Raw genomic sequence first — 23,525 nt, 5'->3', positions numbered from 1 at the left:
AGCATGTTACATGTTTCTGAGGGATGTAGTCTCCTGTCCCTCCCTTCTCATCTCAGTCTGAGCTCAAATCAAAATGGCACAGTTTATCCTCTTTATTCTTATGAGTACACTTTTCTACAAAGGTAATTGTTGGATTTTTTTTTACACACACTTTAGTATTTAGTACTAAGTATAAATTATTTCGTAGTCTTTGCTTTCCTGTAGCCTAACAGTATCAATAGTAGGCATTAATATCAATAATGTATTTCCTGAAAATTTACTTTGCATTATGCCATATTTTCTGAAATTATATGCTTTGACCATACCTTTCTAAAAGAGCAATTCATTTTGAAATGTTTTGTTTGTTTAAAATTGAAGTGCTTAAAGATTTATTTAGACTTGTTCAATTTCAGTAAATTCCCTAACCTGCTATCAGTGCATTCCTGAGACGTCAACTAACTGCGTTGAAACTAAAGTAGAGTGTCCTGCCGGTCAGTGTGGGACCATGAAAACCACAACTTATACAGGCAAGTTTTGTGTCAGACTCAATATTTGAATTGAAATTCACTGTCTTATGCTTTAAAAACGAGTCCAATGTAAATTTCTACTGTAGGAAACAACAAATTGGTAGACATGATTATGAAGAACTGCTCCGTAACTCAACAATGCGTGACTGCATCTGTAAACTTTGGAATTACAAATATAGTCATTAACAATGAGTGCTGCGGCACTAACCTGTGCAATGATAACCAAAGCGAACCAGGTACGTTTACCACAAGAGACAATAATATATACAGAAGATTCAAGCATATGTTGTTGCTGTAATCATAAGAGTACAGCATATGTTGTTGCTTTAATTATGCATATTTCATAGAATCACCCAGTAGGATCCCAAATGGAATAGATTGCTACACCTGCAATGGAGAAGACTGCTCATCAACTTTACCTTGTGTTGACGATGAAGATCATTGTATCAAGGCAGCAGGTACGAAAAAACACAAGACAAGAGAGTAGTGAGATAAAAATGGTCACAGTCAGAGTAAACAAAGCTCTATTGAATTGTTAATATTATTACTTCCAAACCACACTTAAAGTGCAGAAAAGGGACTGAAATTTCACTTTTTTAAGGGAATGTAACAAACACACACACACACACACACACACACACACACACACACACACACACACACACACACACACACACACACACACACACACACACACACACACACACACACACACAAACACACACACACAAACACACACACACACACACACACACACACACACACACACACACACACAAATAAATTAGCACAACTGTTTTCAAAAATGGTTCTTGAGCACCAAATCAGCAAAGATTTCTGAATGATCATGTGACACTGAAAGCTCCTGAGAATTCAGCTTTGCCTTCACAGAAACAAATAACTTTTTTTATTATTAGAATACTAAAATCGAAAACAGCTATTTTAAATTATAATACGTATATTTCATTAAATAAATTGAGAATTGAAAAAAAAAATATGTATCTTAACAACCCTGAGGTATTGTACATTAGATTGCATTACAGAACTGAGGTTAGATTGGTTTTAAAAAGGTTGGTTAAATATAGGAGATATAATATGAGCTTAAGGGAACTTCTGACATAACATGTCATAGGAGAATGCTCTGCGGGCGATGGAACGGTTTTATTTTTCAAAGGCTCACTGCCCCAAATAATATTTTTTGTGCCATTGTTGTTCATCAACAACAGTCATCATCTTCTTCATAAAATAACAGAATGACTGTGTGATCCTTTTCACTGCCCTGAATGTATCCTACCATTTCATCAACAGTCAAAATTGATGGACAGAAGATGATAATGAAAGGATGTGCAACCAGAAGTTTCTGTAGTGGTGACCTGTCCACCCAGATCGGCCAGTCCAGCACGTCATCAGTGGACCTGACCTGCTGTGAAGGACCTCTCTGTAACAGCGCTCAACCCGTCACTCCGGGCCGCTGCTTTCAGCTGGGGCTTCTGATGTATGCCATCGTACAGATGTCATTCTGAGCTAGACTTCAATTCTACTAATAAATAAATAAAATCCAAACAACATTCGTATATGTTGGTTGTACTGATTCATTACAAATGCTAACACTAGTATGCTGTTAAAGCCCGATCCTGCTTATGAAAGTATAGAACGTGTGAGCATCGGTGTTACAGAATTTTTGTCAAGCTGTTGTATTTTGTATATACTGAAATTTTAATTTAGACATTTTTGCGCAAAATTCACAATAATAACTATTAAAAATCTGTAAACAATGGCCAGTAACTTTATTGTAGGCTTTTTTATATGTAAAATAAACACAGCTTTGGTTAGAACCTGTTCTTCAGAAACTGGTGTGTAACAGAGTACTTGTTTGTTATTATTTTCCTTTTAAGAGGGTGTAGAATAGATTTTCTAAATGGAATTGAGTTTCAAGAAATATTTTATGCCTTGGGTCTCTGAATTGTCTTGGACAAAGGAAATTAAATCTGATGATCTCAAAGCATCTTGTTTCACATCTCTCTCTTTTTTTTTTTGGTGCTTTTGCGTCAATATATTTACACACACATACCTTTCAAAATTTTGGGGGTGGGTGACACAATTTTCAAGAAATTCATTTATTTGATCAAAAATAGAGTAATATTGTTAATTATTATAATTTAGAATAAGTTTTATAATTTAATATATTTTAAAATGTAATTAGGGGCTAAGCCCTGAAAGGGCGTATGCCCCTATATCCGTTAGTTTTCTTAGAATTATTTTTCCTGAATGGGAGTCAATGGCAGCCCTATGAACCGTAAGTAGGAAAATTATGAAATTTAACACACTTGTAGAGATGCTCATGAAAAGTAATTGGACCAATTTTTGAGTCTCTAGAACCAACTCTATAGCGCCACAACCAGTCCAAAATGTCAACATTGAAATGGTTATAACTTTTGAACCCTTTGATCTAGAAAAATTAAACTTAGTAGGCCTACACCTGATTCCACTCATTATAGTGATCGCAATCAATATCTTACATTAAGACTCCACCCATTACAGTAGTGGCCATTTTGAAAAGTACAGTATTCAGTTTTTTTGCTGCTACTCCTTCAAATTTTGTCCAATTTTGTCCAAACATTTGCTCAAGTTATGATGTTGCAATCTTAACTAGGTCGACCCAAAATTGGTTCAGAGGCTGTATCACGGCCAAAGTTTGATCAATCGAAACGGAAATTGGTATGCTTTATTGGAAGCATGATCTGAGGGTTGGGAACAGCGCCACCTATAGATCATGAGATATGGAGAATTGCTATTTTGACTAATAACCTTTGAACAGTTTGTCAGAAAATCATAAACGTGGTATCTTTGTGTCATGCCGAATCTGTGGATACCGATTTTGCCAGGATTGAATGTACCACATGACCGCCATTTTGAATTATGTCATAATTTGCAGTATCTTTTAAATTGTTTGACACATCTTCACAAACTTTAGTATGGATCATCAACATCCATGTCTTGAAGGTACATGAGCCGTTTGAACAGAGCGCCACCTAGTGTTCCAGAGATATGTTTTTTTGCAAAAACGCTTATAACTTTTGAAAACATTGTTCAAATTTTGATTTCTTTATGAACTTATATTCCTTGCTTATGCCGATTCCGACGATGTCTCATTTGTCATTTTCCAACAATGTTGGAATTTAGCCCAATTTGTGATCAGATTATCTTTGGACCAAGCCGCATAGAAATGAAAGAACAGATTTTTGATATTCACTACGGTTCCAGAGGTATTCGTCTTTAAGTTCGACCTTGCCTGTATTTGTAGCCTTATGCTAGTAAGCTTAGCATGCTAATTGGTTAACATGCTAACCAGATGCCATTCTTTCTAATGTGGCTCTTCAGCTAACCATAAGCTACATTAGCATTAAGTTAGCTTAGCATGCCAATCTCGTTAACATGCTTTTGTGTGCTTATTCTTACACTAAAGCCTCTCCTATGCAGCTTTGTAATTCAGCGTCCGGTCGTGGGTTCAAATCCTGTGCGGCACATGCCCAGACAGCAAGAGGTCCTGTTGCCTAAAGTGGTGGAAAAGGTTCTTCTGTTTCAGACATGGTGTCTATGTTTAAAGGAACTCCATAAATACAACATGCAGCAAACTTATATAAAAATTCTTCATTTTGAGTTACTTCTCACTTGAACTAGACCTTCTTGGCAAAACACAACTTCCCGGTGGTGCAATGAGATGAGTGACAGGCATCTTACCCAAAAACAGTGGGTTAGAGCCCTATGTGGGTCATCTTTAAAATTGTGTATAAAGTTGTCATTTAAATTCCTTTATTATCTGGGTAAGAGCTGTACTAATCTTTCTTTGGGATTATAAATAAGTGTGGGGTTTTTCTACATTCTGTGTTAGTTCTCATCTTCTGTTCATTTTGAATTCATCCTATCTGTACTTCTGAAACCTATCTGTTCTTCATGTACATTCTATTTCTGCTGTCTTTGCTCTTCTGGCTCTGCATTGCGCTACAACCCTTTCAGCTGCATGGCCCCGTATCGCTGCTTGCAGCTATATTTTATTCATGTGATGCAAAGCATATGAATTTTCAGAATCATGACTCCAGTCTTCAGTGTCACATTATCTTTCAGAAATTATTCTAATATGCTGATTTCTTATTATCAGTGTTGGAAATAGTTGTGCTCCTTTATATTTTTGTGGAAACAATCATTTCCACCACAAATTTTTGATCAATTTAGTGCATCCTTGCCGAATCAAAATGTTATTTAAAATTACAATCTTGCGGACCCCAAACTTTTAAAAAAGCAGTATGGCAAGTAACTGCATTTCTTAAACCATTTGGCCTGGTGATTATTTTTAGGTTCAGTTTTGATTTTGGCATGCCAGAAATGCATTCCTCTGAATTTACAAGATCTTACAAATCTTAATATGGTCAGAAAAAAAAAACAGAGTAAAAACATTGTGTTAAATTATTTTTTTATCCACTTACATGAAATTACATATTTTCCCTCCAAATAACATTTATGCTTGGGTGTTCTGTATGAAAATTCCAGAAACGTGACACAAAGCTAGCCAGCCCAAAAGTACTCCCTTTTCCTCCCCACATTAACTACTTCATAGCCACATGCAAATTGGGCAAGTATCAAAAGAAATTAATGGAAAAAGGAAAAAACAAAATAAACCATTATTGGAAATTTGAAATCATACTAGTATTTCCTACTGCGCTGCTTGAACAGTCATACGGTGACAGTATCAAGCTTATGTGCTCTTTGTTCTTAGGGTCCTCTATACCTCGTAATTAACAGGGAATAATAAGTAAATGCCATTTGCAGGGCACCAAATGCCTGGAATAAGAAACTTGAAAGTGACAATAAATGGAATGTAATTTTTTTTTGCCCATTATTTTACATGACGTGCGAGCGAGCAGCTCACTATTTGACGTGACGCTGCCGTTGCTTCTTTCCTAGCTAAAGACTAGCACTGCTACCCCCACCTCTACTCAAAGACAAGGGCTGTTTATAATGCAGATGCTAAATTACAGGTGTACATAATGACCATGACAAAATACAAACTCCTTGACAGAGATTTACATACAGTATACGAATAACAAAAGGGTTTGACTTGCAACTTTGCATGAGCTGAGAACTTGCCCTCACCCACATTCTTCCACGCTAATGCGAAAACCTAGAGCTCCCCAAGGATACAAGGTTAACAGCAGACAAAACTCATCCCCCTCCCAGCCCCCTGCCCCAACGCCCACCTGCCCCCCATTTAACCCCTCCCACCCACCTCCCATTACACAAATCCTTAGAAAAACCCCGACAATGACATGGAAGGAAGAAAGCAAGGAAGGCGCGAGAGTAAAAGAACTAAAAGAGACAGAAGTCGACGATGAGGTGGTCTCAGTGTTGATGGTGAGCTGGAACGATGGCGGGTGAATAACAGGGGAAGGACGGACAGAGTGAAACTCAGTTTTCCCGGCCCTCCTCGGTTTCTTCGCCGTCGCCCTGGTTATCTGAAGTCCACAGCTGAAAAATAAGGGGAGACTAGTTAGTCATGAACACCTAAACACCTGCTTCTATTAAGAGAGTTGTGTCAAAAAAAGGCTGAATGCCAAAACACTTTCATATAAACTTGTTATCAATTAAAAAATATTAAATGAATGATATGAAATAAAATTGATAATGATCTTGCTACTCTTAACAATAATAAAATTCATATCTAGTGCAAAATGTATATGTACAAATGAGTAAATGTGTACTTTGTCATTTATAATTATTATATTTATTATTTTTTAAATGTATTTATTGTCTTAAGCTTAACTTGTTCTCACATTTTTTATATTCTTATTTTAAGTCTTAAGCTAAATTAAATAAATAAAATAGCAAATATTGATGCGATTTAATTTTTTTTCTTAAGAAAAACGAATAAACATAATTGTATATGTACTCTATATAAAACACACACAAACACACATATATATATAGATAAAATTGTGCTGCCCTAATATATATATATATATATATATATACAGAAGTGAAACATCTGTATAAATATATTTGAAGTTTTATATATAAAACCTCTGATATATTTAAACACACATTTTACTTCTGTAACATATGCACGATTAATCACAATTAACATGAAAATATTTTTTATTAAACCTGCTGCTAAAGATAAAACTCACTGTCAAGTTGTCCCGCAGTAGCTGCATGATCAATGTGCTGTCTTTGTATGATTCTTCATTCAGTGAATCGAGCTCTGCAATGGCCTCATCAAAAGCCTAGGACAAAAAGATCAACCAAAAAGAAGATGAGTAACACATACGAGTATATTATGCATTCATAATATAATTGTGGGCAACACTAATATTTGGCTCATTCGACTGTCCGCGTGTTGGTGTTAAGTTAACCTTACCGTTTTGGCAAGCTTACAGGCCTGCTCGGGCGAGTTGAGAATCTCGTAGTAAAATACGGAAAAATTGAGCGCAAGGCCCAGACGAATGGGGTGTGTGGGCTGCATCTCTGCCTTGCTGATTTCAAAAGCATCCCTGTAGGCCTCCTGTGAATTGGCAATGATAGCTGGAGATACAAAGAGGAAAAGTATATTTATGTAATTGCATGCATTCAGGATTTGATAATTAAAAAAACAATTAGTTTAAGCTTAAAGAATAAACTGGTAATATTGTTTCTGCAATGTTAGTATCTAAAAAAAAAAAATAATAATAATAATAAATCTCATTTGCAATCATGCAGATTTAATAACTGTTTGATTTTGGAATTTTTTTGTGATATTGTTTAATTAATGGATAAAAGAATAAAGTAAAAATGAAAAAATGTATAATGTTATATTGCAACAGGAGAAAAATAGTATTTTCAATCATAGTCTGTTTGGTAAACCAGCACTTAAGCAGCACTTAACATGCACCCATCGTGTAAACAATACAAACCTTTTGCCTAGGCCTAAATTATGCAAACAATCTGCCCATATTGGCACTTTTGAACAAATCAAACAATAGGATATACAGATGTTTAAAGGTCTCTATAAATTAAAAGAACATATAGCCAAATATGAGGATATTTTAGCAGATTCACTGCATTTAAATGTGGTTGTCTCTCCTGAAGCTTGCAGTGTATAGGCTACAGTTGATCCTCTTAGCAGCACGAAAAATATAACTTTTTATTCAAATTATGAATAGATTATATAGCCTACAGCAGGGCTATTCAATTAGCTTCATTCGACGGCCGGATTATTAAATCGAAAAGTTGAGGAGGGCCGGTGGGTTTAGCTTATTAATTGAAACATGATTTATTACTTATTGAAACATAACAGTATCAATCAAGCTAAAGTAAACCTAAAAAAAGTATTGTATTTACTTTGAAATGAGGTACCCAACAGTATGCAGATTTATAAAACCATAATAAATAACTTATTTACAGCTATGTACAAATATATGAATTATACAAGATCATAGCTATTGGCAAGAATTATTTTATTTATAATTATTATAGGCTTAAATGAAAATATTCTGACAGTGAGACTTGGTAACCACAGGTAAAACCATGCATGGCTACTCACTCACTACCACTGTATAAACACAAGTAAAAACTATACACACAATTCATTATTATTTCTACCCACCTAATTAATCTAATGCAATATAAATGACTATAACATAATATTCAATATACATATTCCACATTTCTGTACAAACCATGGTCAATTACTACAGTACATTCATGTTTGTAAGAGTGTTGATAAGAGGATTTAAAGACTTTGTTCATGGCACAATGTTTCTGCCGGTTTCCTCATCAGTCGTGTTGGGAAAGTTGAGGCTGTTTCATCCGATTTTAAACCAGTTAAATCATTGGGTGATTTGTGGTTTGTAACAGAGAGGTGTTTCGAATTGAACCGCTTCTCACTGGATATCGTGACGCGGTGACCGGGAGTAAACGCAACTCCTTTAAGCTTGCGTTCCGTTATCCACTGGGCCGTGCTGCGTAGTTCAAAGTAAACTCGTGAAACAACTGAGCGCCATTTGTTCTCTATTTGTTGTTACTGACCGAGAAACCGCTTCAGATGATTCAGTGACAGAGCGGTCTGAACGAATCCGAATATTTTCAGAACGTTATGCAAGCGCGTTTGGCCAATTCATGGAAATGAAAGAATCAAACAAAAAGAATGATTGGTATCGCTGGTTCAGTCGACAGAAATTCGGGACACATAATAATAAATGCTGCAATTTTTGCACTGAAATGTTTCTCAGGTCAGTCGGAGAGCTCATGTTACGCACAGTGCGTAGGCTATAGCCGTACAGCTGCAGGCGCCACTACGGCCACGCGCATATCTAACCAAATTTAGCGGCACCGCCAGGAAAAGAGGGAGGTTGGGGTGCCCCAGGCCGGATGGAGATGATTGAATAGCCCTGGCCTACAGTAAGCGAGCAAAAAAGCGCTACCTTTATTCATGACCTGCACTGCAAATGACCGTGTAAATACTATTCCACCCCTTTCATGAAATATTAGTAGTTCACCTGAGCAGGACGTTTTCAGACGACATTGACAACACTTTCTGCCCTAATCTAGTGAAATGACATTTTACATTAACATTTTCCACTAGGGGGCGTTAAAGCACAAACTTTGAAGATATTATGATTAAAGTACAGTAGGCATGGTTTCACAGACAGGGCTTAGACTAACCCAGGATTAGGCTTTAGTCCAATTAGGACATTTAAATAGTTTTTATAAACGTGGCTTAAGGGAAAAAAAAATGCATTTTGAGACAAAACAATAGCACGCAAGCAGCAAGTTGCTTTCAGTTCAAACAGCTCAAACATGCATTTTAGTCTGGGACAAAGCTTAAACCTTGTCTGTTAAACCGGGGGCTAGTGTGTTACAAAGCTTGCACTAAGGACTTTTAAAATTTAAAAATACAAAGATGCAATATTCAAACTGCCATTTGTTAGCTATTCAGATCATCCAACCAAGGATACCGTTTAAAATTGATACATATTTAAATCATACCAGAAATAATTTTACAATCTGCCAAATTTCAGTTAATCTCACTCAAAACTTTTAATTAGTGTTAACTTTTTTTTTTTTATTGGTGAGTACTAAGGACCTGTATTAGATAGTGTCACTGAGACTTCCAAACGACCGATTCAAAAAAGGAAACTATATTCCTTTTCCTTCCTGAGATGGAACAGAAATGTGACAAGCTGTGAAGCAGCGCTGGAGCTCCACCCACACACACATGTGCTCGCATTCATTCAGTAAGGTGGGTGGATTCACATGTCTGCACCTGTTCCAATGAAGGAAGGAAATCAGACTGCTAACCATTTCCCTCGTAGACCTAAAGACCCTCCTTTTATTTTCTCTCTCTCTTTCCCATAAGTGAATCCTACTCTGAGTTTGTCAGCCTCCTGGCACAGGAAGGCAGCAGCAAGAGTCTTCCTGTTGTGCACACTGCAGCCCTGTTCCTTTCTGACTCTACCAAGACAGACAATGGAGAGCAAACCATTTTAAGGTTTATATAGAATCTCCTCTAAATAGAACCAGCCTGTGAACAAAGTAAGAAAACATTATGTCTGGTAATTACTGTACTATCAAAAACTACTGCACTACTTTCTCAACAAGGCTGCATTTATTTGATCAAAAATACAGTAAAACAGTAATGTTGTTAAATATATATACAATTTAAAATAACTCCCATATTATTTAAAAAAAAATCTGCATCATTACTCCTGTCTTCAGAGTCACATGATCCTTCAGAATTCAATCTAATATGCTATTTTGGTGCTCAAGAAACATTTCTTATTATTATCTTAAAATAATATGTTGAAAACAGTTGTGATGCTTAATATTTTTGTGAATATTTTCAGGAATCATGGATAGTAAAAAGAAAGTTCAAAGGAACAGAATTGAATTAAAATACTATGTTTTTGTAACAAAGTAAAACACTTTACTTTCATTTTGAGGCTAAATTTGTTTCATTTACTACTGTATTATTCACTGTGGAAGCCAAAGTTTATGAATGGCACCCAAAAACAGATCCGCTTTAAAGATTTCCACCCCCTTACTTCCTCTCCAGCTTGGCTTCGTGTCAACAGTTTGCGGAAACGTAACTTTTTTTAGCAGAAGTTAGTATGTTCATTAGCACGTGGTGGAGACTAGTCACTACCGCAGCTTTGAGAGCCATGCAGCATATTGTTCGAATGCCTACATGACTAACTAGCTAGCTAACATAATCTTGCATTGTTAACAGGATTTAAAGATACAAGGGGTGCTTTCCCACCTAGTACATTTAAATAGATTATATACACTGCAGAACTTAAATTTTAAAAGACAATTTAAGGACAAAATAATATATTTGTTTTTCCCCATACAACGAAAGTCAATGAAGTCCACATCCACTGGACTTCTGCTGGACCCCACTGACTTTCACTGTGTGGATTAAACAAAAACAAAAAAAAGTTTTTTTTATTTTTTTCAAGATTTCTTCTTTTTTGTTCCACAGAAAAAAGTCAGTCCTTAAGATTTGAAACGAAATCTAGGTAAGCAAATAATGAATTTTTGGTGAACTATCCTTGCAAAATTAAGGACAGACTTAACAGAATGGCTTACAGTTTTTCTCCTCGCCCAGAGCCACCTCCGCTAAGTAGCGAAAGTAATCGCCTTTCATTTTCAGATAGAAGACTTTACTTTCAGCTGGGGTCGCCTTGGGGATGAGATACTTGTCCAGAAGAACCTATGAAACACAGACAAATAGAAAAACTATATTAGCGGTTTATCAAACGGTTTCACGTCCTGTTATCAGCGTGTTTGAAGGAAAGGGGGAAGTTGTCCCGAGTAGAACAAAAAAAGTCAACAGTAGTAAAGAGATGAACTGATAAGATAAAGTTCTGAAAAACTTGTTTGACGACATGCTGTTGCAAAAAGAGGCCCAGGTGAAACTGTGAAACCTCTCGTAGCAAAATGTGTCCGGATACCATTTTCAGTAAACTATCATGTAGTCCCAACAATGTGGTTTCTAGAAAATCAGCATTCTAAGCCTTTTAAAACATCAAACTTGGATTGACTTCAGGAGTGACAGAGGCCTGACGGCTTGTGGCAGAACGGCAGTATCACAGATGCTTCTGAGACTTTCTATTGCAGGGAGGGGGGAAGGGGAGAACGGGAAAATTGACCACACCATGTGAGCTAGTGTTTGTGGAACTAGGTCATTGAGCTTGCTGGGTTTGTTTGCAGCACGACTGGCCTGATTGTTGCCACCCTGAACAGAACCACAGGGTCATCACTGCAATACAAGTATCCATAAACTCTCCCATGATGCCCTAAAAAACCACCAAAATGATGAAGAGAGTCTTATTGGATTCGATTGATTCTGTCAAGGTCATTCTTATAAATACTGTTCAGAGAGGCATATGATTAAGGATCTCAGTGTTCTGTGACCTCGTTTGCATCAAATTTCAAAACACAGGTCTTTTTAGGTGCAAAAGAACCAAAAGATCCATTTAGACATTCCAACTCAAATTAATTATTTAACCTTGTATCACATGCCACTGTTGAACCAATGACCTACTTGTGCTTTCAATGGTGGGGAGCAATGCATAGCATCAGAGCATCGCTGTATGTAGGTCTTTAGACTGACACATTCCCAGTTGAGGGTTTGAATAACCACTAACCCATAATCTTTTTCAAGCCGAGACATAAGGATGGGAGATCACAGTGGCTTGTGTCAGGAAAGCGGTTTCATTTTTTTATTTGATGTGTAGACACTAAACAGTGATAGAGTGATTAGTCTGCTAACTGCCACTCACTTCCTCCACCATATTAAATCACACAAATGTAAATCTTTTTAAAGTGTGCTCACATTGGCTAATTTCAGCAAAATTTGGGGGGCAAAAATTTGGGCGCCACTGTCAATAGAGTAGTGATGTATAAAGCACAGCTCACACAGTCACTTAACCAAGTAGCTTTCTGAATCGGCAGGTTGTCCCGTGTCTAATGTTGAGAAATCTGCAAGTGGAAATATTTCTCAGTCGAAATTCCTATTGCATGGATTCCAATTGAACTGACTGAAGTTCGCCCACTAAAATTCGCTGAACAATGGTAAATGTAACTGCACCTAAACTATGTCAGACAAGAGCAAATAATCTCTCATTGTACTACACAAAATGCAACAGAACAGACCAACAGTTCCTAAAAGGAGATTTTAAAAAAAAGAGCTGAAGATAGGGCTGCATGCTATGACGGAGAAAAAAACCCCAATTGTGATTTCTGATAAACATTTTTCCAACATTTCACACACAAAAAAATCATAATAATAATAATATACACTTTTTATTTTTATAAGAAAAACATATTAGTTTTTACTACTATACTGATATTTATTAAGGACACGTGTCCACCAAAGCATTTTTCTCCCGCAGCTAGCGTATCTTACCAATTGCATTCAATGGGAGCGCCGCGTTTTTAAAAACGTCAGGAGCGTAACAAGGTGCTGAGCGTTTATATCACACTGAAGCGCTGAGTGCTCAGCGTTTTTTAACGGTCGTCAAAAGTTGAAGAATGTTCAACTAATTTAGTAAAACTCAGAACTCATCAAGGTCAGTTTTTACCTAGCCGTCCAATCAGAGTGGAGAAGGGTCGGGACAAATACCACATCGACCAACCCGCCAGATTCTGCTTGTACAACGTCAACAGATGACAACAAGCAACATAATAACTGAACTAAATAATTTAAAACAAAAGCCAGAGCAAATACTTTACATTGTATCAACATTTTTATATAGAAACAGTACAGAAACAAACTATCTGTGAAATGAGATACTAGTAATACTTCCGTGGATATTTCATATCATGGAAACTTTCTCGACTGAAAAAAAGCTTTGCGCTGCCAAAATGCTCTCAAGAGCCTAGCGTTTTCAGCTGGCTAAAAACGCTTTGGTGGACAAGCGGCCTAAGTATTAATTTCTTTATTTGCAAACGTTAAACTATCAAATTTTCATTTTGACTGAAAACAAAAGGGTGGTCGACACACATTCCGTTCTCAAATACGTGCTAAAGTGACCCAAACTCAGAACACATTCAAATATGGAGTTTGTGTGAAGCAGCATTTACTGCGAACCAAACCGCTCTGAGATGCTGCCAACACTGGCAGATCATGAGCTGCTCACAAGAAAGAACACCGTGCCGCACTTTTCTCTGAAACATGCAGCGCATGTACTTAATTAAATAGAAGACTTTGCGACTTGTAGGCTTGGGCGGTATCCAAATTTTGATACCGTCAAACCTCCTCCCTATTTTACCGGGGTATTCGGTATTACCGTGACTAATTAAAAATTATGACATAAGGCTCAGACAGCATCACCAAACTGTTGGCTTGTGCCTACACCGTTCAGAAACTGAATACCAGATCGGGCAAAAATAACACAAAAAAAAAATCAAGGCCAACCCGTGCATGTTGTGTCTGATCCCTGCTGACGGCATTTAATGTAATATGAGCCGTAGCCCTATTTAGACTCGACTATTTTTAATACGTGGGCCGTTATAATATGATGGCGCCAAATAATTGTTTAACCCAGGTCCTGAGGGGGTGGTAGATATAAATACTATTTATAAATGAGCAAAAATGGGACAATTAATAATATTTAATTATTTTAATTATGACAATTGTATTCATTTTATTAACTAATTTAAATTAAATTAACAAGCAACACGCAAGAAGTGCATTTGTAAATCCGGTGACACGCGTCGATTGATTTTTATTAATACAACTTTTCTGTCAGTGCTGCAAAGATTAAGTTGACGATCGCCATCTCCTAGAGGACGCGCATATATAGAGAGAAATGCAAATCGTGGATTACATAATCAGAAGGTATAGGCTAGCCTTTTTCTTTTCGTTTTGAATTGTTTCGTTTAAAGAAATTGACGATTGATATCTCCGTAGTGAACGCGCCTATAGAGAGAAAAATGCACATCATGGATTAATCAGAGAGTATGCTGCCTATATTTCTTTTCCTTTTGAATTGTTTCGTTTAAATAAATTGACGAATCGCCATCTCCATAGTGAACGATATAGAGAAATGCACATCATGGATTAAATAATGAGAGAGTAGGCTAGCCGATTTCTTTTCGTTTGGAATAGTTTCGTTTAATTTGATGATCGCCATTTCCGTATAACGCGCATAGAGAGAAATGCACATCATGGATTAAATAATCAGCGAGTGGCCTATTTCTTTTCGCTTTGAATTGTTTCGTTTAATGAAATTTCAAGCTTTATTTAGATATAGGCCTATCTGTCATGTCTGTGAGACATACACTGAGTTTCGGTTAATTTATGAGGAGATTTCAATGCAAGTGACCGCGGCGCGCCAGCGCACGATCATGTCATGATTATGTTGTCTGCTATATTTGATTCTTATTTATTATTGGTTGATAAAAAAAATAATTAAAATTAAGATACAATTTATACAAAACGAAATTCACTTTAAAGAAAGGCCTTTTACAAAATGAAACTTAATTAAGTGGTCAATGTCTGTCTCCCGATGCATCCCATCTTACTCGTGCTGTTCAGTTTTCATTATCAACGTAAAAAAAAATAACATTATAATATTTTAACAAATATAAACTAATGCGCTTATTTAATGAACTCGGGGCAAAATGCATCTTCGCAGCAGTGAGTGGGTGGTTGTTTCGGAGATGCGACATTAGGTTAGAGGTGTTTCCATCTCTCATGGTCACCTTTTTTATTGCAACATTTACAAATTGCCTCGTCAGTATTTACCGCCTCTCCCTTCTCTCTCTCTCTCTTTCTCCTCCACACTGTCACTTGATGACAACTACATAAGCATTTTTAGGCATTGAATAAATTATATTTATTTATTATATATAAGTGCCGGTAATGACGGTATTGAAACTGATACCGTTGCTATTTTAAGACCCCGCGGTATACGATATTACCGAAATACCGCCCAACCCTAGCGACTTGGTAATCACACTAAGCCATATTGGTTTTATTTTGATTAATTTTGTAGCTCTAGCTGAAGAGCAATAATTAAACAATTTAGCCCTCATAACTAGAGGTCAACAGATAGTGGATTTTACAGATAACTAGGAATGCAAAGAAATTTCGGCTGCCAAAAATTGCATGAAAATGGCCCCACACACACCGCAGTGTTCAAAGCTCAGGTTTCACGATCACTTTAGCCGTTATTACTGCGCAGTGTGAGGCTCCGCTCAACATTCTGCTGCATGTGTGCTTCGCTCAGTTGCTCACGGCCCATGTGAACGCTCCACCGCTCAGGCTCAAAGGAAAAGCAAAGTTTGCTCAAATAACACATGAAATTTCTATGTAGTAGACTTGTTTCTGTTTGCAATAGCCCTACTGTGCTGTAACATGGTGTGGTATAGCCAGGCTGGGCAATGCTGGTAAATGCCACTACCCTCTCGTTCACTGATCTGCTCCCTGCTACGCTTTGCTCACATGCTCTGATAATGATCATTTTTTAGGACTATACAATTATTTGGATAATACTGGTCAAAATATCTGTTAAATCTGATTCCATTACGTAGAACTGAATAAAGAAAAAAATACGGATGTTTTAAACTACAATTTTCTAATAAATTTAGTATGTTTCAATAAAAGTGAGGTTATTTTATTGCCTAGTATTTTTAAAACTTCTAATTTGTAAAATATTTTTTATTTAATTGAATTAAAAGTCAACATTATTATACAATTATACAAAAATTATTTAAAATATTTTTTTTTATAATTATTAAAGTCATTTTCAGTTTTTGGACAAATGCATCCAGAATTTTTGATTTCAGCCCAGAAACAGTGCATCCCTACCGATAATGATAATCGACTAATAGTTTTTAAAATGGATACTGATTAAAAACAAACATTACATTCCAAATAAAATAGTGTTGAACTTTATTACAAAAAAAACTTTTAATGTTACAAATGGACTTATTGTAAAATGTTACCAGTTCATACAAATCTAAACAGTCATGCATAATGATGGCCATCTTCAAGACAAACTCCAAAAGGTGTCAGTGGTTTTACCTGTAGAGACGGCTCTCGTACTGTATAATGACAGCGGACCCTTCTCGACCAGTCCAACAGAAACTATCGGTATGGATTTTTGCCGATAACTGATTGTTCCAGCAATTGGTTATCGGTGCCAATTAATAAAAACCTATCAATCGGTCAACTTCTACTCATTACATCTGTACATGCAATAGCAACTTCTCTGAAATGCTCAAGATGGTTTCAGGAACAGAGTCCTTATCAGGAGTGCGTTTCCCAAAAGCATCGTTAGCCAACTATGGTCGCAAGTTCCATTGAATTACGGGAATTTGTGTGCGGCACGAAGACAGACTACATTTTGTCGGTCACTTCGTTTCTATTGGACCAAAGAGTAGCCTATATTAAACATGGAAACAAAGGACTGAATGAGTATATTCAGAAACATTATATAACAAATTCCTCATTCCACATAAAAATTATGTCATCTTGAGGAAACTAACACAAGTAAAAAGGCATGTGTTGTGCTCTGTAAGAGTGAAACAGGGAGCTACACGTTCATGTACTTTTCTGATTGGCTTTGAATTTTTTGAATTGTACAGCATGCTTTTAGCGTGGGGGAAAAAAGCCCATTTGGCATCTTGTCCTATCATGCTTGGTTAGGACATAGTGTAAGGACTTTACAGAACTAAATGCAACATTAGGTTACACAATACGCAGGAATTCACATGACATCATAGTCTCGTTTCATTCTCCTAAATGCAAAACCAGTGAAGGTAAAAAAGTCCATTTGGCTGTAAAGTGGAGAGCTACGGGTCAGTGACTCAAAAACAAGAGCTCAGCTGCTGTCATTATGGGATTAGAGGTGACTCAACCTGTATGGTAACACAGAGCCCTGTGGCCTTCAGCCACTTTCAAGCTATGTCCACACAAAGTTAATTCATTCTCTCCCTTCAGCTCAAACACATCATGGCCAAAACCCTTATTCTCCTTTGATATTATCTCATCTTCACCAAGAACTGGTGATGAAGAAAGATTAAGATAACAAATATTGTCTAAACGAAAAGTCCATACATCTACAAGCAGCTGTAGTTATGCATCCTACTGTGCCCATGTTTGGTCCAGAGCCACACTGCAGAGTTCAGCCGTCCTCGTGTTCTCTGGAGGCCTCTTCACTTCCCACATCTCATTACATAGCCTCGTCTCTCCCACCCAAGCAGCTGCTAAAAGTAAATTAGCTGCCTCTCTCACTTTGGCCGAATCCTTAGAATTAGTATGTGACTCAGGGGACTTGTCTTATGGCTTACTGAGCTGAAGTGGACTTTAAAAGTATGTCTTCTGCAATGTACTAGTAACAAACTCTTTCACAACTCAATGCTTTGTCACTGGTTCAATTGGTACTTCTGCCTAAAAACAGGTGAGCTATAAATAAATATTAAATTACTATTGTTTTACTAACCTTTTTTTGGCATTTATATTTTAATGTATTATTAATCTTTTAGTTTTACTAAGCTGTTTTTGACAGTTTTCTTTTAGAGGTGAAATGAACCATATCCGTATGTAAATTCTTCAACAACAACAAAAAAAAATCTTAAAATTGTAATCACTAGTTAATACCTCCAAAACGACTTTCATCACTTAGGATATGTGGGCTATTTATTAAAGATAACCCACTGACCAATAGATATTTAGCCACTTCACTACTCAATAAGCCTGGCTCCATTTTGGGATGAAAATTTTCATAATCCATTTATTAATATACATTTTGTTCACATTGAACATAAGTGTTTTACTGTGGAATCCATTGCAGAAAATGAACGGTCAACAAGAATTCACAATGACAAAATTTAGAGAAACATTTCACCCTAAATTGAAATATTACAGCTTTTTTTGGGAGCTCACTATCTGTGAAGGACATCCAATTAAAAGTATACTGGTTTACAGGCATTGGACCAGCCAGAGCCTGCATCAAGCTAATTTTTCTTAAATGACACAAGATAACATTTCGGATAAAAACATGTTGTTTTTAAGTAAAACTAAAACTGAAATACATTCTGCAAAATGTAAGGCAAGGATACAGGAACCTCATGCAATGTTAATTCTGTAAAGTCAAATCTATATTAAACTACAGGCTGTAGACTGAAACTGAGGTTAAATAGACTCTGACCCCTTGAATCTGTCATCAACCAAGGAGGGCTACATTAACTATCCCAGGGAAAGGACATCTGTGCATGCGCTGGAACAAATGAGATCAGGCCTGGACTAATAGGCTTGGCTGAAATTGGGCCTTGCTCATGATGAGTAATTAATGCAAGCAGGATTATCAACCTATGTTACACACCAACACTTGGAATAAAGAAAAGGGGACAAGAGCAAAGGCGTGTATCCCTGGGTTACAATGCAAGACATGCAATCCAAAAGATTGGCATTATCTCAGTTGTAAGATTCTTACCAGTACATCATTGCAGATCTCTTTCAACTCCTTCTCGATCTTTTCCCGATATTCCTTGACCATTTGCTGCTTCTTATCGCTGCCCTCCGTCTTCTGCTCGATGCTGGAGACCACTCTCCAGGAGGAACGGCGGGCCCCCACCACATTCTTGTAAGCCACCGATAGCAGGTTGCGTTCCTCGTTGGACAGTTCAATGTCACCCTCAGTGACAGCCTTCATAGCGGCTGCCATGTCATCATATCGCTCTGCCTGCTCGGAGAGCTTGGCTTTTTGCACTAGCTCGCTCTTGTCCATGGCTGCTCAGTGCTGAAGAGAAATAGAGTTCAATCAGACACCCAATCTGAATTATTTGAGGTTACTTACAAATCCACCCCAAAGGTTTAGTGTTACACAAAATCAAGTGAGACTTGTCTATATGTTGCTTTTAACCAAATCAATTCTACTGTAATCAATTAACTTGAACATCAATAAGAATAATCCAAAATAATATTAATCTATGCAGTGTAATGTTCAAATGGTGTCCTCTGACGGATTATTGATTAGATGCTAAATCCACTGAGAATAGAAACTAAATAATGTGGACAAGTGGACTAGTATCACCCTTGCGGAAGTGCCTAAAAACTCAACAGCAGTGAATCAATTAGTTTGGCACAGGCAACACAGGATACCCAAAGGCTGCTGATTCTACTACTGGCCATGCATGCATATATTTAATCAATTGCTTAATATGTTGTATAACACAATGTTTCATGCATTATACAACATGTAAAATCTACAATACATGTGTAGCTTTTATACATGAACCACAAAGCATTTTGCAAACATCCAAGGACAAATAGGTGACATTCTTGTACACAGCTTTAAAAAAAAGTTAGGCCATAAGTATTTGCCCTCCAGGGTCTCATTACAGTGCGAAGAAAAATGCGGATGTGCTGTTCTCGACAACCACGCCCAGATCCCATAGCTACCCATTCATGCGCTTTACATATTGTGTCTTAAAGATATAAATCACCCCCAGCACATGAACATTCTGTCATCATTTACTACACCTCATTCCGTTCCAAACGTATACGACTTCCATTATTCCCTGGAACATAGAAAGAGATGCTTGGCAGAAAGACAGCCCCAGTCACCATTCAAAAAACCATGCGGTGTTCGTCTGGCGACTGAAGCTGTCATTCCGTCACATTCTGACTAATGTTCCAGGAAAAGAAAAGGAAACTGTTTTGAAACAAAGTTAAATGTATGATGTCAATTTTGGGTTAACAATCCTTTCGAAGTTGCGAAGGACCGAAATATACGTCGCTGTCGGCGACTCGGTGACTACACAAAGCTTCACCAGCAACACTAGAGGTTCGCGACTTTATTACATCTAGGCCTATATCATTGTGAAATGCACACAAGCAACATCAATTCCCCTTCAAGTGCCCAGTAAGGCAAATGTATCAAGCTAATATGTCACAGTAACATAATTTATCGCTGTCTTCATGATAAAAACAAGCTAGCGTGTTAGCTAAGCCATATGATGAAGGCAAGTCTGATCTGCCCTGCCCATCTCCATGGCCGACTGACCTCATAGCAAAGAAACCCCCAACTATTTCTAATGTCAAGAAACAGCCAATGTGTTTTAATGATTTAAACAATCTATATATGGAGGTAATACTGATAAAGCAAATGGACGGCGCTGTTTGTCAGGCGGGTCTCTCAATTACCAGATGCATGTTAAAAGTCGTCTGATATTATCAACCAAATTACCCGAAATAGTCGAACATAAATCACTATACTTTTTGAGTACCATTAAATGTGATAACATGACAGGACCAAGTACAGATGACTGAATTAATAGTGTCAGTATAGATATCTCAGACACGTGAAAGGTTCCGGCTTGTTTCAGAACTAAAAATGCACTGAAACAGTATTTTACACAAGGAAGGACGCACAAAGAAAACTGTTACTGATGATCGCATTAGGATATAAAACATAAAACGTGTAATTTTAACGATTAATATTAACTGTGTAAGCTCGACCACACCAAGAGGAAGAAACAAAAAGGGGCGGCCTAGATCTGCCAAGCAAAGGCTTATTGTTCATTTTCAGCACGTTAGCATCCTGAGCTACTCAGTCCTGTGCCTTGCATCGTCCATCGCCATTTAAATGTAATTTCTCGCAGCAAATAATAAAACGATGAAAACAGGACCAACATGCCTGGCATTTATGCCGATCTAGCATATTCTCTTACCTGAATGTCGGGGTATAACGATGGTCCTGTCGGAGCTAAGCTAACCGCGGCTCACAGCTGATTCTCACGGGCGCTCGGGCTAATCCACGGGGTTTCCCTCCAATCAGACCAGCCCCAGGAGCCGAGACAAGGCTGGGCCATGTGACGTCAAAGGTAACCAAGGCGACGGCTGACTTCAAGTCTTCTGTGATTGCTCGAGTGGTGCACCATTTTCCCTCCACTTTTCCTTCCCTCATTACATGTCCTCAGCCTTTATCTTTCTATCCACTCTAGGTCTGTCATTCTAGGTTATGTTCCGTCATTATAACGTGACGTGTAACTCCCAAAAGAACGTAATATTCCAGCGGCATAGTGTCGTGATGTGTAAGTTTGACCCCTGCTTACAAGTGTGCACTTGAATACGATGGTTGAATGGCTTATGAATGGCAAATATGATAGTTGCTTTGCATCTGCCATTTTGTGCAATGAGAGCACTCACATAATTCAGTGCTTTAAAGGGATGGTTCGCCCAAAATTTTTAAATTTGTCATCATTCACTCACCCTCAAGCTGTTCCTAACCTGTATGAATTTCTTTCGTCTGTTGAACACAAAATAAGATACTTTGGTAAGATTTTACAATAAGGTGCATTAGTTAACATTTGTTAACTATCTTAGTTAACATGAACTAAAAATGAACCACTTCTACAGCATTTATTAATCTTAGTTAATATGAATTTCGATATTTACTAATACATTATTACAATCAAAGGTTGTATCTGTTAAGATTAATTAATGCATCGTGAACTAACATGAACAAACAATGATTTTTTATTAACCAACATTAACAAAGATTAATACAGTTACAAATGAATTGCTCATTGTTAGTTCATGTTAGTTAATGCATTAACTACCGTTAACTAATGAACCTTATTGTAAAGTGTTACCGATATTTTGAAGAATGTCAGTATACCAAACAGTTGTGGGCAGGGGCACCATTGACTTACACAGTATGGAATATTTCTAAATAAAAATGCTATGGAAGTCAAAGGTGCCCCACAACTGTTTGGTTGCAGGCATTCTTTGTTATGTTCCACATAACAAAGAAATTGATACAGGTTTGGAAGAACATGGGTGAGTAAATGCTGGCAGAATGTTCATTTTTGGTTGAACAATCCCTTTAAGTTCTGTTAATAAAAATGTAGAGAGAATATAAAAAAAGTCCCTTTTTTTCGCTTGAGAAGCAATTTCACTCAGATAAATGTCACAATTAGGATAAAAGGCTGTTACATTTGCAACTTCCGTTTCATACAAACTTTATAATTTTGTGTTTTGGCATTAATTGAACTATGTATATATCTGTATTTGCAACTAGGCAGTTGAATTGAATTTATTTTCTTGTGAAAAACATGAAATCGGGACTGTGTGAAGCCTATCACAAGCAAAATTAGAACACAGGACATACACAGCTTGCTTGGTAGAAGAGGAGCTATTTTTGCACTACTCCAGTTTGTTTCCATTGGGAATGAGTCTATTTTCTACATTGTCACATGTCCTCCCATCAGATATGCATTCAGTAACCTATTTCAGGGCAAAATTCTGCATTATTGGTGCAAGTTAAGTCCACGGTGAGAGCGAAGCAATTGTGCAAGTGTGTGCATGTGTGGTGTTAAATGCAACAGCAGTTTCACTCGAATGTGAGCAGTGATTACAGATTTTGTCGTGTGACAAGTAGGGCAGGTTTTTCAGTTTATTTAAAGCCACACCCAGTACAGCACTCAGAGCATGACAGTTCAAAGTATCGCGATTGTCACTCACTTAAGTAAGTGAGCTGTGGCTTCATTTAACCTATGGTTCGTACACTCTATGCAGAGAACATGCCAATTAAAGTCTCTGCAAAGGGTGTGCAGATGTGTTTTCCAAGAAGAATAGGTTCATCTTCCTGCTACTTGCCATTGTCAAACACTTAAAAGTATTATATGCTCATGATATAATATCTTGATGACAGGAATACAAAGGACCTTGACACCACAGAACAAAACATTTAAGTAAACTGTAACTGATGATCATTCTTAGATTTAAACATAAAATGTGTCATTTTAAAGATGAATTTTACCTGTAAGTTTGACCACACCAGATAACAAACCAAGAGGAATTAGGGTCAACCTAGATCTCTAGATATTGCATTTTGATGACAGGAATACAAAGGCACCTGACACCACAGAACAACACATTTAAATTTGCTGCTTTGCATGTTAGTATTCACAACTGGCAAGATCTTATCTTCTCTTTTACTGGGGTAAAGAGTCAGTCAGCCATTTGAGGGT

General features: G+C 37.1%; 2 protein-coding genes across 2 annotated transcripts; one reads left to right on the top strand and one right to left on the bottom strand.

The window, feature by feature from the left end:
• Position 1: 1 nt before the first annotated feature.
• On the top strand, positions 2-2,511 carry negaly6 (neuromast-expressed gpi-anchored lymphocyte antigen 6). Its single transcript, XM_077211901.1, has 5 exons — positions 2-122; positions 393-506; positions 593-742; positions 854-964; positions 1,815-2,511. The coding sequence occupies exons 1-5, from the start codon at positions 74-76 to the stop codon at positions 2,027-2,029; spliced, it is 639 nt and encodes a 212-aa protein (XP_077068016.1). The 5' UTR covers positions 2-73; the 3' UTR covers positions 2,030-2,511.
• Positions 2,512-4,960: 2,449 nt separating this feature from the next.
• Positions 4,961-21,498, bottom strand: ywhabl (tyrosine 3-monooxygenase/tryptophan 5-monooxygenase activation protein, beta polypeptide like). The gene is made up of 6 exons (XM_077211891.1): positions 21,222-21,498; positions 18,983-19,288; positions 11,124-11,247; positions 6,919-7,082; positions 6,689-6,784; positions 4,961-6,029 (listed from the first exon to the last, which is right to left on the bottom strand). The coding sequence occupies exons 2-6, from the start codon at positions 19,274-19,276 to the stop codon at positions 5,970-5,972; spliced, it is 738 nt and encodes a 245-aa protein (XP_077068006.1). The 5' UTR covers positions 19,277-19,288; positions 21,222-21,498; the 3' UTR covers positions 4,961-5,969.
• Positions 21,499-23,525: the final 2,027 nt, after the last annotated feature.

The sequence above is a fragment of the Siphateles boraxobius genome, unplaced genomic scaffold, assembly GCF_051911475.1.
Source record: "Siphateles boraxobius isolate OS27281-9 unplaced genomic scaffold, OSU_SipBor_1 12, whole genome shotgun sequence".
NCBI classification, from domain to species: Eukaryota; Metazoa; Chordata; class Actinopteri; order Cypriniformes; family Leuciscidae; genus Siphateles; species Siphateles boraxobius.
The sequence above is the reverse complement of the archived record's forward strand: the minus strand, read 5'-3'. Positions and strand labels throughout refer to the sequence as shown.